The following is an 18,406-nucleotide window of genomic DNA, read 5'->3' on the forward strand; positions in this document are numbered from 1 at the left end:
CCTTTTTGAATTCAGTAATTGTATAATTATCCTAACTTCACAGAGCTGCACTGAATTTTTGACCATCCTTTGTCCAGATAGGCAGAGGAGAGAAATGAATAGTAAAAAAGTATCAAGTGAAGGGGAGAAAAATGCACTTTACAAAATCAGAGAATGGGTAATACTGGAAAGGATCACAGTGGGTCATTGATTCAACCTCCCTGTTCAAGCAAGATTGTCCTAGACCACATTGCACAGGATTGTGTCTAGCTGATTCTTGAATATCTCCAGGGAGAAGACTCCACAACCTCTCTGGGCAGTCTGTTTCAGTGCTTGGTCACCTGCACAGTAAAGATGTTTTTCCTTTAGTCAGGTGGAACTGTCTGTGCATCACTTTCTGTCTCTTTTGTCCTATTGCTTGGCACCACCAAGAAGAGCCTGGAACATCCTGGTGGCACCCTCCCTTCAGCCACTGAGAGACATTGATGAGTTCCTCTCAGTCTTGGGGTGAACAGGCCCAGCTCCCTCAGCCTTTCCTTGCAAGAGAGGTGCCCCTGTCCCTTCATCATCTTTGTTGCCCTGTGTTTCAGGAGCTTCTGTCTCATACTGGGGAGCCTGGAATGTGACACAGCTGTCCAGGTGTGGACTCACAGCTCAGAGTTCTCTGTCCACCTCACTGTCCATTCATGATCAGTCTGCTCCTCCTGAGTTTATTGTGGAATACAGTGTCAAAAGCCTTGCTAAAGTCCAAAGAGACAATATCCATTGCTTTCCCCTCATCCATCCAGATAGTTGTTTCATCATAGAAGGCAGTAAATTGGATCAGGTGTGAATCTGTGCTGACTATTGCTGATCACCTTCTTGCCATCCATTTGGAGGGGTTGAGGTGAAGCTGGCAGACCAGCAGTTCCTTGGGCCCTCCTTCTTGTCCTTTTGATAGACTGGGCTGGCATTTGCTTTTGTGCTGTCCTCAGACACTTCTCTTCATTCCCGTGACCTTTCAGAGGTGATGGAGGGTGGCCTGGCTGTGTTGTCCAGCAGCTCCCTCAGCACATGTGAACGTGTGCCAGCAGGACCCAAGGACTTGTGAAAGGCAGGTCTGCCTAGGTTTTCTCTAACCCAACCCCTCTTAACCACAGAAAAGTCTGCCTTCCAGCATTGCTTTACCCCTGTCTCCTGGGTCAGAGATTATGTGAAAAAAACCCACAAAAATGGGATTTCTCCTGTTTTTCCTGTGTGTGCATTTTTCATTGAAGAGTTTTGCTCATGTAGTCATCACAGACTGGGAAAGCACATTTTATTTCCTGAACAGATTCAGTAATTTGCAAATGCATCCAAACTATTAGCAGTGCCTATACTGTGTTTTTCTAAATGGTATCTTAAGTTAGAGTTATTTTTTCTTAGCTTGGGTATTGTTGGCTTTTGCAGATAGTATCCAAGACTGTTACAAGAGAAAAAGCTTGTCAAAAGAGTTTTGCTGAGAAGGCAAATTTTCTGGATTTTGTAGTACATCATACAGATGTACAAGAGAAACTGTTTTGCAGTATGGCAGTGAAAATATGTTTTGATGGAGGAAATCAGTAGCATGGTTAGTTTCAGAAGCTTCTACATGAGGATTTATCTTCTACTTTATATGTTGCATTTTTATGTACATACATTTCCTTCCCCCAGAAAAATTAGGGTAGTTATTTTTACTTAAGCTTTACTTTTTTCTTGTTTGTTTGTTGGCTTGTTTTTAAGCAGTGAGAATGATTGTCATGCTAAAGCATGTATCTCTGTGTGAAAGGGTTGTGTGTAGACATAAATGCACTTTAAAATTTGTGGATCCTGACTTGGTTGCGAAGATATAAGTAATTCTCAGTGCTCAGAAGCTTTGAAATAGAGTTGTCCCTTTCAGAATGTTTCCAGCTACTTCCCAGGGAAGAATAGCAGGAAGACTAGATAGTGGATAACACAATCTTTACTTGCTGTTGGTTAGCCAAGATCAGTGTCAGTATTAGTTGCTGTTGTCATGCAAGATAAAAGTTTCAGTGTCTATTTGACTAGATTTAGATGAGATTTTAGGAAGAAATTGACTGCTGTGAGGGTGATGAGACACTGGAACAGGTTGCCCAGAGCTGTGGATGTCCCCTGTTCCTGGAAGTCTTCAAGGCCAGGTTTGCTGGGGCTTTGAGCAACCTGGCCCAGTGGAAAGTGCCCCTGCCCATAGCAGGGGGGTGGGAATTGGTGATGCTTTCCAGCTCAAACCATTCTGTGGTTTTGTTCTGAGTGGGGAAGCATTCAAAATAGATGCTTTTGGTGAGGTTACCTGCCTGAGATGAACCTTGTGAACAAGTACTTTCCTCTTTTCGACCCTTCTTTCTCCATCACCCCTCTTTTGGGGAGAACATCTGAACAAAATACATAGGTAGTCAATTCTGGGTTACTCAGCTAGGTAGGAAAAGAACTATTTTCCAGGGTTTTTTTTCAATGTATTTAGATTATAAATGAGTGGTGAGGTCAGTAGCCAAAAACTTTGAAACAGAAATCTGACCTTTACTTAAAAACTTGCTTTAAAAAAAAAAAAAAAATTTCAGAATCATTCATAAAGATTAATTTTGACATTCAAGGAAACCAAAATATTTGTTTAATTTTTACTGGATCTCTGTGACATTATACAGGTACTTAATCTGAAGACTCACAGCCTGTTTGTGGATATTCAGTTTGCTGTAAGAGTGCCAGAAGACAATTTTATTTCTAAGATGTATTTGACTTGAGTAGATAAAAGTGCTGTATTGAAGTTTCTTGGAAAAAACCCACCTGTTTTCATGAACAAATATCTCTGTTTTCTTCCTGGCAGTCTGAAATGGTGTAGCAGCACTTATTTGCAACCTGTCAGTGTGAATATATTTTCAGAATTACTTGCCTGTGGTGTAAGGGAGGATTTTCTTCTCAATAGGTGTATGTTACATGTGGAGAGACTTGGACATTCTCTTCTTCCTTCCACTGTTTTCCTTTCCTGTGTATTTTATTTTACTACCGAATGTGGGCATGTATTGATAATTTACCAGAGGTTCAGATTATAATTAGCTCTTTAGGACAGCCCTAGCACATTGGTTGTCTGGTCCTTTTAATGGGCAGAGTTTGATAAAGATCAGTCGGAGGACAGGTGAGTAGAAGGAAGATGAACATGGAGCAGAAGGAGAAAATGGGGTGTGAAAAGGCACAAAATGTGTCTGCTTCTATAGTTCTGTACTTGGACAGGAACAGTCTTGCATGTTGATATGTCATGAAAGATACCAAGATAACTCCTATTGCCATTATGCAATAATTTCAGTGCAGATGCACTACAGTTGCTGACAATTTTTTCTTTTTTTTTTTCCTTCTGCAGATATTCCTGAAATACCAGAAAGCATCTCATTCTGCAGAGCACTACAGGTAGCAGATTTCAGTGGCAATCCACTGACTAGGTAACTTCACCTTCTTCTTCTTAGTATGGCATATCAGATTGCAATCTTGCTGTAACAATTGCAATTTTATATAAGCCCTTAAAAATTGTGACCTAGACTGTGTAATATTACCAACTGTGTTTGTCTCTGGCAGGGACTGCAGTAAAAGTTCAGATTTAAAAAGTGATGTGCATCTTTCTTTGGGTGGGCCAAACCTGAAAAATCTGATTTGGTAAATCTGATTGTCTATAAAATGATTTTCATTCCTTTTCTGAAATGCATAAGAAAACTATATTCATACTTGGGAAAGATACAGCAGTGGGTAGAACGAATGAATTGGCACAAAGCCAGGTGCCTGACGATTTGGAATAGACTTTAGATCAGCTGCTGCAGATAATGGCTTTTACTAATGATTAAAGCTTGGACTAGCATTTCATCACCCTCCTGTCAATTGGGACACAGTGACATGCAGTAACATGAGGCAGAAATGCACTGTGCTTGTGCACAGCTTGCTGCTGTGTCTGCTGCCAGCCTGTGCTCTGAAGAGCTGAGCTTCGTAGGTTATGCACACTTTTGGTATGGAAGAGGAGTTTTGCTTACATTTCCCTGATTTGCTGAAGAATTTGGGATTTATCTAGTAAAGTGAGGGTGGAGATGGCAAGAAGAGGTGATTTGCTAGTTAAAGCCTTTGAATGCTATTTCTTGAACCAGCCATTGCCACAGAGGTCCTTTGTGATGCTGAGCAAGTCACATAAGCCAGAGTGTTCACAGTGGGTGCTCACTGACCTGCTTTGCTTTGTACTGAGATGGCCAGACACTTGCAGGGTTAGCTGGCTGCCTGGGCTGCTGCAGAGTAACAAACAGGAGTCTGTGAGAGCTTAAGCCACTCCAGTGGTTTTGCAAGACTGCTTCTCCCACGTGTGCAGCTCAGATTCTTCAGAAGCGTGCTTTGAATATCGCCCATAGTGCCTCCTAAGTTCTCTGAAAGTCACATCGCTGAGCATTAAAGGGACACTTGTGATCTTAATCCCTGTGGCTCTGTAGCCTATTTATATAGTGAGGATAATAATACCACAAAAATCCGGCAAAGCAAACTGAGGCTGAGCTGATGTTTAGATACACAAGTGGTGAGGGTCACTGAGCAGCTTTTTTCCAGGCAGTGCAGTGTATAAAGCTCAGATCTGTGTCTCATGGTATTGAAATCAAAAGTGTCAGTGTAGTGTTCTAGTTATCCTTCTTCATTCTGTGTGCTCAATAGGGCCTGAGCCCTGAGTAATGTGTTTCCTTAATACCTGTAATGCAGTCACAGCTTCATGGAATTCACAAGAGAGTTTTTCAGTGGTGTTGAAATAGATCTCATAACTCTTTGTTGATAATTTAAGGGAATTCTAAAAATTCTTGATAAAGTGGCTCCAGAGCATATGCATGTCCTGGAAAACATCACTGCTAGCAGTTTAATAAGTTAGAAAGCACAGATTCCAGGAACTGTTTATGTATGGTTGCCAGGTATTTCTGTGATGAGATCCAGAATTTCAGTTTTACCTGCATAGTAGCATGTAAGTTTTTGCACGGATTTGCCCAGGCAAAGTGGGAAAGTCAAATAGTTATTTTTGTGTAATATTACAGTACTTTTTTTTAACCATTGATTCTTGTCCTTATTTCCTCTAAGCTTAAAAGCCAGTTGGAGATCTTTGCAGTGTCCTACCACTAATACAGTATGTGTATTTGTCTCTTTGTCAAACTTAAATCACTGATGAAACTGAGCATTAAAGGTGGCTAGCAGACCATTTTTCCTGCTGTTTTTCAGATTATTTCAGGTTTATATATTATTTATATCAGTAAAAAGCAGATGCATTTATTTATATATATTTATACACATGCAGAGATTTATTATATATTTGGAAGTCCACTGCCTGCTAGAGAGAGAATAGAATAGTTCTAGTTGGAAGGGACCTACAATAATTGAGTCCAGCTACCTGTTAACATCAGGGCTGACCAAAAGACAATCAAACCAACTCCACTCTTAAACCTGTTAGAGTCTAAATGGTAATGAGTGGTTCTAGTGGGGCTCACATTTTGAAGATACTGAGCATCTTCTGTTAATAAAGTCCAAAATATGAAGCAGTGCAGTACAGAATTGATCACATGAAAAATTCCTCTTCCTGCACACTGTAATTTGCCCTTTTCCTTCTCCCCATCTCCCGTGTGCAGATTTGTATTTGCCTGTTGGTGTGTCTCCATTTGGCAGGTTGCCTGTGGGTCTTACCATGTGCCTTGAGCTGGGTGATGGGGAGAGCAGGAACCAAACCAAATGCTACAGCTTGATCTTAGGGTGCAGGCTCTGGGGGTCCAGCAGAAGTTGAGTGACTGGGCCAGGAGCTTCTGCTTCTTTACCTAATTGGCCCATTTACCTCATCCTGTCTCTTGTGCAGCTGCAAACTGAGCTGCTTGTATTGCCAGTGAGCAGCAAGTGGCACAGGAGCCCCTCAGTCTGGGGGAATGGGGAGCCACACCTTGCAGAGGAGCAGCTGGGTGGTGGACTCAAAGGCTTTGGGAACTTGGAAGTGTTCTGCATATGACTGCATTTTATAGTGTAAGAAGGGGGGATTAACATGCTGTTGTGTTGTGAACCAGTAAATGTGAAATGCTGTAACAGCAGAACAGTATCTTCATAGTGAACAGCATGTTTCTTCAAAAAGCAGCAGTTAAAGAGCAGCCTAGCAGCTAACATAAAATGGCCTTGCTGTAAGTGTATATGTAACTGGGACCTGAATAAAAATAAAATTTCATCATTTTACCATTTGATTATACAGGAAAATAATAATACAAAAGTTTATGTTTTTTTTTTAATGTGATTGGTTTAATTTTTCAATTTTGTGAAAATGCTTTAAATGTTCTCAAGCCCTGTAGTGTTTTGAAGTTACAAGCTGCCTGCAGGGAAGAGAGTGTTATATAACCTGTTCTTTGACACAGAATAAACTTTAAAGACTCTAAATCATGACTGGTTTTTTATGATCCTTAGAATTTTCTGTGTCATGCTGGAATCTGGGCATTCCTCCCTGTGTATTTACTAAATAAAGTCTTGCTCACATGAATGAGAATACTTCTGGAAGTCCTTGATTTGAATTAATATCTCCACAGGTTGCCTGAAAGTTTTCCTGAATTGCAGAATCTAACATGTCTTTCAGTAAATGATATCTCTCTGCAAGCACTACCTGAAAACATTGGGAAGTAAGTTCTTTGTACTTTTTTTACTTTTAATTTTTTTTTTTCTTTATTGTTGCACTTACTGTATGAATGACTTGCATAATTGTATTTAATACACCTACAAAATTATTTACAGGTCTATCCTTATTTTTTTCTATTCTTTCAAGTTGTAGGGATCTGTTTTAAAAAAACCCTGAAACGGCATTTTCACTTGACATTAGCAGGTTATTATTAGCAAAACTTAAAGTGTGTATGTGTACAGTTCAACTCTGTTCTTTAGGATTGAAAATAATTTGGAATTCTAGGTGCAGAATTAATTTGGTGTTTTGTCATGCTGATCTGACCTTTTGCTTTCCTAAGTAGACCATTGATCCATTATTGTGAACATGTCAGATGGCTTGCAGCTTAGCTCAAAACCAGGCAATTGCTGGCACAAGAACAGATGGGTAAAAGCTGGCTGTGATCAGGATGGAAATTTAGAAGCTTCCTAACTAGCTATGGGAGGAGCCTGGTTTTGAAAAAAACTTTAATGGGAGCTATAGAGATAAAGACTCATGGAACTGCTCTTAAGATGAAGTTTTGTATGTTTTTAAGGTGTTTGTTCACTCTGGAAGGTAGATCAGTGTTCCAAGGTGTTGCAAGGACAGACTTTCAAAGTGACAGTGTGGAAAGTGAAGTGAACAAGGTTTATGTGTCTCCTTTGGACTGAAATAAACACTTGCAGATAGGAAATCTCTTTCCCCTTAGTGGAGAGATGGGTGTCTCTTCCAGTTTAAAGGAGTAGTAGTAATTCCATGTCTCCTCACTAAAATATATGAGAATCACTGATTCAGCTCAAAGGCTCATCTAGCCCAGCTTCCTTCTGCTGTTGATGTAAGTAGATGGCTAGTGAGAGTTTAGAAGAACAATATGTGTGTGTGTGTTATGACTCTCTTTTCCATCCTGACTGTTTCTGGTTCAGAGGATTTCCTGAGTTCTGGATTTTGGTTTGTCTAAGATAGCCCATAATGAATCTCTCTTTTGAGTACTTGTCCAGTTTCTCCTTGAGCATATTGTAGATATCTTCAGTATTCTCCCCTGGCAAATTGCTGCACATAACTATTACCCATTTTACTGGTTTGTTGTTAGTTCAGTAAAATCCAGATGTTTCTGAACAGAGGAGTCCTGCAGAAAGGATCTTAATCATAAGAGCTCCTGCAGTGTAGTCAAGTTCAGACTGGCATTACTTCAGCCACTTCCCATGAGTATGAAAGCTCTCAGCTGGCACCATGCCAGCTGCAACACAAGTGGAAAATACCTTTTGAAACCTCCCACAAGCACTAACAGGTACAGATAGTGTGTGCCCAGTGACTAGGGAAGAGTCTTACCATAAAAATTGTGATGTTCTTCCTTCACTGTAAAAGTTGACAGAACTTTACATGCAGCTTTTTCAACACTAGCAGCTAAGAAAAGGCCTGTTCGGGCTTTACATTTACTGAAAATCAAAGCCAAAAATTTGGGATCCTGCCTGATTCTGAAAATGAATACAAGAAACACGACAAGCATGATTCCCAAAAGCATGCTGTGGATTGCTGCTTTGCAGACAGTAGCTGTGGGAAGGTTGTTGGCTTCCCTGAGAGCAAGCTCACTGCCTGTGGTGGTGCTGGCTTCTTGTTCTTGTTCTGCCTCTCATTTGGTGGTGTGAGTGGTGATAGCTCTCATTTGGAGCAGATGGCTGCAAACAAGTACAGTTAAAATGTGGATGCCAGCATTTGTAGAGATGTTGATATATGGAGCTGTTCAAGAAAGAAAGGTATAAATTTGCCTTGTACTAATCCTAAGCAGTTAATGGAAATGTGATAATGTCTCAGTGTGATCTCTTGCATAATAGAGCAATGCAACCCACCCTCTTCTTAAGTCAGTATCTGATCCTTGATATTGCAACTAAAAATCTGTGGTCTTCATTTGTGTTAGGAAGAGCCACAAACTTGTCCTGGTGGTCTTGGTGAGTTCTCCTGAAGGGATAGACTTTTATTCAATTTTGACGGGCCTGCTTTGATCTGGGAAGTGTTCCCACATTAGCTGTTTAGAATATGAATATTGTGTTTTTACAAAAATACTTTATAAATATATATATATAAATATCAGATATTCAGAATAGGGGGGAATATATTGGGAAGTCAACAGGAAGGTGGACTGAAAATTCATAGTTTGTAACTATGGGAAAGTCTAACTGAGGGAAAGTCATAGGGTGTCCACCCAGAATATAACTGTTCCTGAAGTCTGCTGAGGAATGTCCAACAGAGAGATTCTATCTGTTTGCAACTGAAAATTTTTGGCAAATATTGTAGCGAACTAGAACTGCAATTTGAAGTTGTTATGGATCACTTCTGAGAGTGAATTTTACTGATTTTTTTTTTTTTTTAGCATTAAATCTGTAAGTAAGAATATTTTTTTCCTCAGTCTGTTTACCGACAAGTGCAACTTTCCTATTTTAGTTCATTTACTGCAAATGAATTTGATGGTGCTGCCAATCACCTTGTATTTGGTAGAAGCAGTGAAATGCTCTGTGGCTTTTCCAAAGGTAAAACCCACAAACTTGTACTTGTTCTTCCCTCCTTTGTTCTTTTTCATCTGCTGGGACCCCATTCCCCCAGTGCTGGAAATTGAAAAGAAATGCTAATTTTGTTTTTCTGGTTGAGCAGACTATGTAAGACTCTAAAGGTGTTTGGATATGTTTGCAAATGTCTTTATTGGAGTTTCAGTATGCTTTGGATAATAATGTGTGTTGTTATTTGAGAGAATAGGCTGGACTAATGTGCTCTATATGAGATCTGCCAAATAATGACCAAACATATACTGGTATTTGTTCTTCTATAGTTGGACTTGTTTGGGGGAAAATTTGAAGTCCCTGTGCTTGCTGCAGGTCTCCTGGCCACTGGAGTAAGTGGAATCTTGGAGAAGTGCATCCTACCTGCTTACAGTCTTATAGTGCTGTCTAGGAAGCTGCCTAATACAGCCAGTAGAATCTCTAACTCATCTTCATGTAACACAGAGATCTGTGTGTACTTAGTGTCTGTTCTTTTTTTAATTTTTTTATTTTCTAGCTACCTACTTATAATCTTGTGGTGATGGAAATTTGCATTACTGTCTTAAATGGAGAAAGCAGTGAAAGCAAATATTTTACAAACAGCAGTACTTTAATGTTAGTAAGAAAGTTCTTACTAATGGCAGGTAATAGACTCGAATTGCCTTGTGATGAACCCTTAGTGTCTTCCCTGTGAAGTCAGATATCCAGTCTGTTTTTCCCATGGTCTGATGTGTGAGTACTAGAGTTCAGCTTCACTGTTCCAGGCCAGTGTCTGAACCAGTATAAACTACTGATATGTAGAGTTCCATCAGTACTTTTACTGTGTTGTTAAGCATTCTTCTGTGCACATCTTCTATATTTTTATTTTCCTTTGTATTGCCAAAAGGATATTTTTAAGTATTTTCAACTGGATGTTTGAAGAACATGGGCAAGGCCTTCCTTGAGCCTTTTGCCTTTCCTCCTGCTTATGCATAACCATGTTCAGAGTATTTCAACTTTTCTTATGCTGTGTGACCACTTCAATCTATTTTTCTGGAGCTCTTACATGTGCTGCTTTTTCTAGCTGGATTAAACCTATTTCTTGTAAGCTCATGTATTGTTTCAGGGCTTCCTAGAAAGATGTGTGACAGAAACAGGACTGGATAACAGACTAGATATCCTGACATTACCAGTGCTGCTCTTTGCGTTTCCCTGTGATTTGTGTTCTCTTAACTCATGGTTTGGTTGCTATTTAGAGTAAAACAGTGAATGCTAATGTATGGGAGATACTTAAGCTGATAATTAGGTGGGTGCAGCTTGGAGCAGGGCTTGTCCTGTTGGCTAGTTGAGCCATTTGGAGAAACAAGTTACACCATTTAAGCTGTGAGTAGGAGTGTCTTTTGCAGCCTTTCTCAGTCTGATGAGAGCAAGTCTAATTTCCTTGCCTATTCTGCAGGGCCGTCTGTGTCTAGAGCTGCCCAACAAGCAGGCATAACCTGTTCTTCCCAGCCTGGGTAACATTTAGGAATTTCCCCTTGCTTCTAGGATGATTTTTCTTCAAGACTTCCTTATTGACATAGCACCCAAAACACAGGGCATGACTTTTTCCTGAAATTAAAAAAAGCAGAGTATTTGTATGTAATGATATTTGAATAAATTGGGATGATTATGAGGCTTTCTAGGGCATGTCCTAGAATAATAGCATGAATATTCTGGTGTCCAGCTTCTTTCTTGTCCATATGTGTTCATTCTATAGTGTTGGCTTCAGTCACTGGAATATTCGCTTTTTACCAGTAAAGATTGATGATTTTAGAGATGTGCATAGTGGTCTTATGGCTTAATGTCTAGAAAGAGAAGAGAGATTGTGTCTGTTTGTGTGTTTATGATTTATTTGTGGTTCTTAGGCTTGAATAAGATCCACGTACCTTCTTTGGAAAGCCTTTTATGTGTCTCTGATGTTTAATCTAGCATTGAACACTCAGAACAGTGCTTCATGAGGAATTTGCCTTAGCTGAAAAATCAGTCCTTTCAGCATGAAATGCATATTTGAAGAAGACAGTGATCTGTCACATTCTGTAGGGGTGGCAAAATCAACTAAATTCTTAAATACATGAAGGAAAGGGTAGAGCTTCACTAGTGTTTTAAATTATTATTTAAGACCTGGTGCACACCTAACTCATACCCAGTTTTTAGCTTTCACCATTTTTTCAGCAGTCTTGTCTGTGCCTGGGAAAGATAAAGATTACCAGATTACCTTTTTTTTTTTTTTTTTTTTTTTTTTTTTTTTTTTTTTTTTTTGAATCTAAGCTATAAAGTAAGAGATTATTCATGACTGGCAGGTAGGATATTTTGGAAGTTCCCTACATGGCAGATGAAAAAAGCTTTCCTCTGCCATATGCAATCTTTAATCCTCCCATAAAAATACACAGATGGTCTCCTATCTGGACGTGATTTCAAAATCCTGAGGATTCAACAAATGATCACAGAAATATAATGATTTGTAGTATTGCAATAATTTACACTTTCCCCATCCCCCCACCCCCTTTTTTTTAAGAACGACTGCACAGTCTGTGATGCAAGAAAGTAGCGTAGGTTTATTTTAGCTTCAGAAACTTTTGTGGTGGGGAGGGTATAAAGGATATTCTGATACTTATGACTGATGAGTCTGGTTTACCCCCAAGCTGCAAGCAGGCTGAATGGATCTGTGGAACCTTACTACTGAAAGGGAATTACCAGGTAAGCAGAGATATTTTCCTCTTAACATTTGCAGCTAGCAGGTAGAATGCTGAAAAAGGCATTTCATTATGAAAGTGAACATAATGAAAAGAATAGAACAAATGTTGCTGTGCTTAGGAGCATTGTTTTGCAGAAAGATTTGTTACAGGCATGCTTTTCAACAGTCATGGAGCCACAAATATCCAGAGATTTCGTGTTTGTCACTGAGGTGATGGTTTGGCATATATATGTTTAATTCTAGAGGTTTCAAAGTTTTCAGCAGCTTCTGAAACAAAATCTCTAATGTTGGTCATGGAAGAAGTAGCTGAAGAATAAAAGATCTTCAAAGGCAGGGGTGACCTGCTCAGTACAGATGGTCCAGAAGCAGATCATAATGTCATAATAATCCTTTGAATGGATCCCTGGGCCAGTCCATGACTGCTTTTCTTAGTGTATGCCTGGAGGTTTCAAGTGTAGCTTATGCATCTGGTAGCATCACAAAGAACAGAAAATGTTCTTAAAATTGTGTGGAACAAGACAATTTAATTCCCTTTTCAGGTTTAGCATAATAATGTCTCATTAGCATAGTCTTACATGATCCAACAGAAGTGATGGGGAAGCTTATCTCACAAATAGTAGAAGGAGGACTATATGTAGGTGGTCTGGCTAGGCTGATATAAATAGTGTTGAAAACTCCTACTGTGGCTTAACTGAATTTAGCATGGCAAGAAATATTTACAGAGTTTGAGTAGGTAGAGCATTCAGTGTTAATCACAGCTGGTTGATAAATGACAAAACTGAATGTTAAGAACTCGGAAGTTTATTTCAGGAACACTAGCAGTGCAATACCATGCATTACATGCAGTGCCATCTGGCCTTTAAATAAGAGATGTTGCATCCTGTATGTTTCACAAGAAAAAGATACTTAACACATATTTAGCAGTATATTTTAAAAGTGAAAAAAATCTGTTTTTATTGAAGTTATTGGAGATTGATGTTGCATGAGTGGAACAGGAGATGTTTTAAAAACAATATTTTGCTATAACAGTGAATTGGATTAGCCTTCCCAATCCATTTCAGTAATCTTGATAAGCAAATAAGACCAACTTAGACTATCTCTGTAACACATTTAGGGAATTCCTTGGCCATAAATGTAGAAATTTGCTTTTAAAACTTGAATGTGACTTGTACTACTGACCATCTATTGATGCTTTCCCTCAGTTAGTGGCTGATAACATAATGCCTTTTGATCCTGTTTTTACTTGTGGAAGATATGTAGCTTTTTATGAGCCAATTAATGGTATTGACAAAACAATTCAAGTAAATGACTCTGCAAATACACTTTCTCTGACTTTCAGTGCTCTTACCATTTAAGTCTAGGATGACAAAATTACCAACTTCTCTTTTTTGGTCCCTATTTAAAATCACTCTTCAGAAGGAGTATTTCTCCTCCTTCATTTGTGTCTGATTCTCCCAGCTCTGTAGAAAAGTACAGATGTTAAGAACATAATCCTTTTTTTCAGATATTTATAAGAATTACTTCTATAATGCTGTTCAGTTTATCAAACTCAAGAGTAGACTTCTAAGGAAAGCCTAGTGCCTTTCATCTGAATGCTATACACTTAAACTTGAGAGGAAAGAATAATGTTTAATTCAGATACAAGTTACATGAAGTTACTTTGCCTCCAAAAAGGAGGAAGAGGAGGAAAGCTTTCAAAGATATTTCTGGAGGAGTGGTCTAACAACGCTGGTGAGACAAAATAACAATTTCATCAAAAGCAAATCTAGTTAATTTACTTTGTAGTTGCTTTTTCATCTTCTCTTGTGTTCTGAGGTCTTCATGTATGTGAAGATCAATTTGTTTTGAAATAAGGAAGTGCCCTCAATTAGGAAATTAATACTTCCTGTAATTTCTAGCTCATGTAAGAATTTCTGGCATTCAGTACCTGAGAGTTTGCATAAATCACTTTCCACTGTTGCATGGTGTGGGCAGAAGGTCTCTTTCAGTTCTGTCAGAATAGTTTTACAAAAGTTCATTAGTCCTCTTTTTTACCATTCACATTGTAAAGCAAGTTTCTATGAGCAAAAGGTAACCAAGGCAAGACTATTGTACTATTTGAGGTCACCATATAATGGATATGAATTCCAAAGTTCTTTCATGGTAATTTTTCTAATTATATGCCAGCATTATGCAATAGTTGGAAGCAAAATAGGCATATAGTGTTGAACCTTTTAAAAAAGGTGTGAAAAGTGCATGCCTTGAGCATATAGATCACCAACGATGTGCTTATGTGTTAAGAGACTCTTAGTAATTTCTGGAAGCATAATCCTTCTATATGTGCTGTTTGATACTGTTTTTGTTGCATTGGAAATGTCATGACACCAAAAATCCAGGTGGAGCTGGTTGTTCAGACACAGGGAAGATGGGTTGCTGGCAGGTGTAGTAACCAGGTGAAATCAGGCAGACTTAGGGAAGATCTGAAGAGGTAGTTAGCTCTGGAAAGGGGTGCATGCTACAGCAGCTCTTGAAACAATCCAACTTTAAGCACTGACTTTGATAGAATGGTTTGGGTTGGTTGGAAGGGACCTTCAAAGGTCATCTAATCCAACCCTTCTGCTGTAGGCAGAAATTTCTTTCCTTAGATATAGTTGCTCAAAGCCCTGTTCTATCTGACTTTGACTTCCAGGGAGAAGGCATCTGCAACTTCTCTGGGTGTCTGAGTGTCTCACTGCCCTCCTTGTAAATAATTTCTTCTCCAGACTGAAAAATGCTAACTCTGAGCCTGTTCCCACAGAATAGATGCTCCAGTCCTCTCACCATTTTTGTGGCCCTCCTCTGGAGCTGCTCCAGCAGGACTGTGCCTTTCCTGTGCTGGGGCCCCTGGGGCTGGAAGCAGTGCTCCAGGTGGGGTCTCACCAGTGCAGAATAAAATCACTTCCCTCAACCTGGCCACACTTTTTTATGCAAACCAGGATGATGTGGTTGATGAAGCCTTGGACATTTGGTCTTTTCAGGGTTTATGTGTAGTTGAGAAAACAGTCAAGAGAGGAATAGAGAAAGTTTTGTAGGTTTTTTTTGTGGCTTGGAACAGGAGCCTATCCCAAAGCTCTATCCTGTACCTTCAAATAGAGTCTAAATAAGTGGTATTTTGGGAGTTCTGCCATTTTCTTGGGGAATAAAAGCTGCTAGACATCAGGCTCTCAGGGCATTGTTGTTCTGCAGCAAGAAGCCTTGTGGGATGGCAGTGGCTTACTAGGATCCTGTCACATGAGTGTACAGTCCCCTAACTGGTGTGTCCTGGGCCAGGGTCATGCACATTACTGGTAGTTTTATTAGGCCAGTGGGGATGGGTGGTAATATATTTAAATATGGCTACTTTCATCCATTTTTATGCTATTGTCAGAGTACCACAGTTACCTTATCTCTTGGAAGTCCCTTGAATGGACAGAAAAAAACATGTTCCTTTTCTGCAAAAATAAAAACAAAAATCCTCCAAAACCCACACTAAATTGTTTAGAATCCTTTCCTTCCCAGTTTAGTGTCATGATGAATGTTTCAAAGTGTATATGCTGTATACCCAGGCAGGGTATCTAAGTACCAGTAATCTTCAGATTTTGGCCCAGTGAATTGGAATCCTTTGGAGCTGGTGCATTGGTCAAAATGTGGACTTAATCTCTCATTTCTCTGTGTTGCATCCTTAGACTGTGTTCTGGAGTCATTGCTGCTGCTGCATTAAGAGTGTAATACCAGACCATATTCAGAATCTAGACTGTGTTTTCACCTTGCCTATCCTTATTGTGCAGGACCTTCTCTTATTCTATATAAATATGGAGGCCCATTGTCCTGTCTTCCTCTTCTTTTGCAGTTTTACAAATGTGAGGAAAAATTACATTTGGGATTTTATATTCCCTAACCATCTGAAAATTGCTGGAAGGGGTGCAGATTGGGCCATGGATTTCTGCAGATGCTTTAGATCTTCATTTCTTCCAGCTTTGCTTCCTTATTTCCCAAAGCCTGTACTCTTGTCTTGCTGGCTCAGCTGAGTGCTGCTTTTGACATAAGGTCAAAAAGTGTAGCTTTTATTACTCAAGAGAAGGCCATTGTTCAGTTTTTATTGACTGAGAATCTTTAGCTTTTATATCAGTTCTTTTTGTCATCTATCTTTGTTTTTTCCAAGCTTTTCCCACATTTCTCTTTCCACTTTTGTAATTTTAGCTTTTTTCTTTCCCCTACAAGGAAATAGCATGTCTTATCATTTTTCTCAGTGCTTCTCTCAGAAACCTGGTCTGTGCCAAGGGCTTGGAACTCCTAGTCTTTTTGCAGGGACTGTGATAGAAATAGGGTTTATTGTGTTGTCTGCTATTACTCTTAAGGCTAACTTTCTGTCCCCATAGATAGAGGAATATGCTGCAACTGTCCATCAAGGTTGAAGTTCTAGGAGAGACTCATATCAGTTTTGAATTTTATAATGTTAAAAAATAAAGTACATTTAATGTGTGCAGTACACTGAAAATATAATTTCATCCAGAGTAACTACGGAACATCTGTCTTTTTTTTCTCTTTTTTTTTTTTTAAACTTCAGTGATGCCTTTTAACCTACTGCAGTGAATCTCTGTTGTTTAGAGAGTCATCTGTCTGTGAAAAGGTTGTTTTGTGGAACATGGTGGTGCTGATAATCTCATTGTAATCAATCCAAACTGACCTGCTGTGGAAGGAAAAGAACAACAGGCTTTGTTTCTGGTTTTAGTGGATGATTCTAGTCTAACCTTTGTTTTAGAGTAGACTGCTGCAGTTGATGAAGGAATATTTGTGTTATTCCCTCTTTGTAGATTGTGTTGAATTGTGTGTTTCTCTTTCAAAACCTGACAGGAATGATCAGGAAAGACATTTCCAGCATTTTTGTCTACTTTGTTGCTATTAGTTTTGTTTTCAGTTATTCCTTTCACGTTCTCTTCATTCTTCTAGCTCACACAATGAATATAAATATCTACAGTTAATGTAGGTAGAGTGCTGAAAAAGTATATCTGGTTTATACTGAAACTGACTTTTTTAGCCATGTTGTACCTTTAAATTTAACTTGGTTCCAGCCTTACACCAGAAATAATCTGGAATTCTGAGATGGAAAACTTGTAATTATTTCAGTTAACTTCATCCTCTGCCTGGTTTGTCTATTTCCTTGTGCTCAGTAATTCCACACACATGCTCAGTGTTTGAGATCTGTGTGGTAGCTTTTGTAGTGAGAATTATTACAGTATTAATGCTTTCTTACAACCTGTGGTGAAATAGTATCTATGATAGTGGGGTTTTTTTGTATGTTTGTTTTTTGTTGGAGTTTTTTTCTCTTTTTTTCTGTTGTTTTGTTTTTCTTTCTCCTTTACAATATAAATTACATTTGCTTGTGCATTTCCTGTTGGATGTTTTTGGGGGGAGCAAGGACTGTTTGTTGAAAAGCAGCCTGCAGTGTTTTGTGGTGTTTGCATTTCTAAATGCAGTTGGTGAACAGCTGCTGATGGATCTTTCTTTAGTCTAAGTAAATTAGATTGCTATTGCCTTTGTGTTTTATGGTAACTTCCCACGACTGATTTTTCTCCACAAGATGGAGATTATAATTAGGGGAAGATTCTGAAATCAATAAGCTTGCTTTAGTTCTTTTAAGGGACTTTAGAAATGCTGGACTGACAGTGCACCTGTGAAATTAAGGGTATAGGGAAAAAAGAAATTATTCTATTTAGTATATTGTGAAAAGTAGTATTTGTAGCTGAGAAGAGGAAGGATTCCACTTTCTGGAGGGAGTGGTTACTAAATCAGAAAAGATACTTGAAAAATAACAGGCCATATGAAATTTTTCTTGCAAAAGCCTTAAAATTGTGTTTCTTAACAAAACATTAAATTAGAGCAATGTTAGTACATACAGAGTTTGTTAAGAACCTGCTGGTAAATGTAAGGATGAACTATACCTCTGCTTTTTAATGTATTGGAGATTAGTGCTTCAGTACATCAGTATGTCTTTTATATGATACTGTTTTATGTGATAGCTGTCACATTTTAGGTTGCAGCACATAGGTTTGCTGAGAGCCATTTCTGTAACTAGTCAAGATTTAAGAATAATAAGTCACAAATTTCCTTTTTATTTTCTGACCTCTCTATCAAATGGATCCATCTTAAACATAATATTTCACTCTAATGATGCAGCTTTGCTGGTTTAAACTTCATAGACTTAGGTCTCTGTATTGGTGGGAAGTTGAATTTTGGTTATTGGAGTCTGCTTATATTGGATTTGAACTCAAGGCCTTGAAAGAAATAGAAAGGATAAAGGAGTATGGGGCAGTATATGTTCTTTTGTTCCAGGGGAGAGCTAGGGTTGTGAGCATGCTGTGGGTGAGAATAGCTGCAGAATAAATAAAGCATTTCTCCCTCAGAAAGCTGTGTCCTTAGAGATGAAAACATGATCTGGCAGGTCTCTGACTGCCAGAAGAGAACCCAGGCTGGGACTGTGGTGGGGCAAGTCACTCTGCAGAGATGCTCACA

General features: G+C 38.9%; 1 protein-coding gene across 1 annotated transcript in view; it reads left to right on the forward strand.

The window, feature by feature from the left end:
• Positions 1-18,406, forward strand: part of LRRC1 (leucine rich repeat containing 1) — a 69,033-nt gene that overhangs the window by 25,543 nt on the left and 25,084 nt on the right. The window contains exons 3-4 of the mRNA XM_079297687.1: positions 3,350-3,428; positions 6,549-6,638. Coding sequence (XP_079153813.1) covers positions 3,350-3,428; positions 6,549-6,638 — 169 coding nt within the window. The remainder of the gene's footprint in view (positions 1-3,349; positions 3,429-6,548; positions 6,639-18,406) is intronic.

Source organism: Erithacus rubecula (genome assembly GCF_903797595.1).
Source record: "Erithacus rubecula genome assembly, chromosome: 2".
Taxonomy (NCBI): domain Eukaryota; kingdom Metazoa; phylum Chordata; class Aves; order Passeriformes; family Muscicapidae; genus Erithacus; species Erithacus rubecula.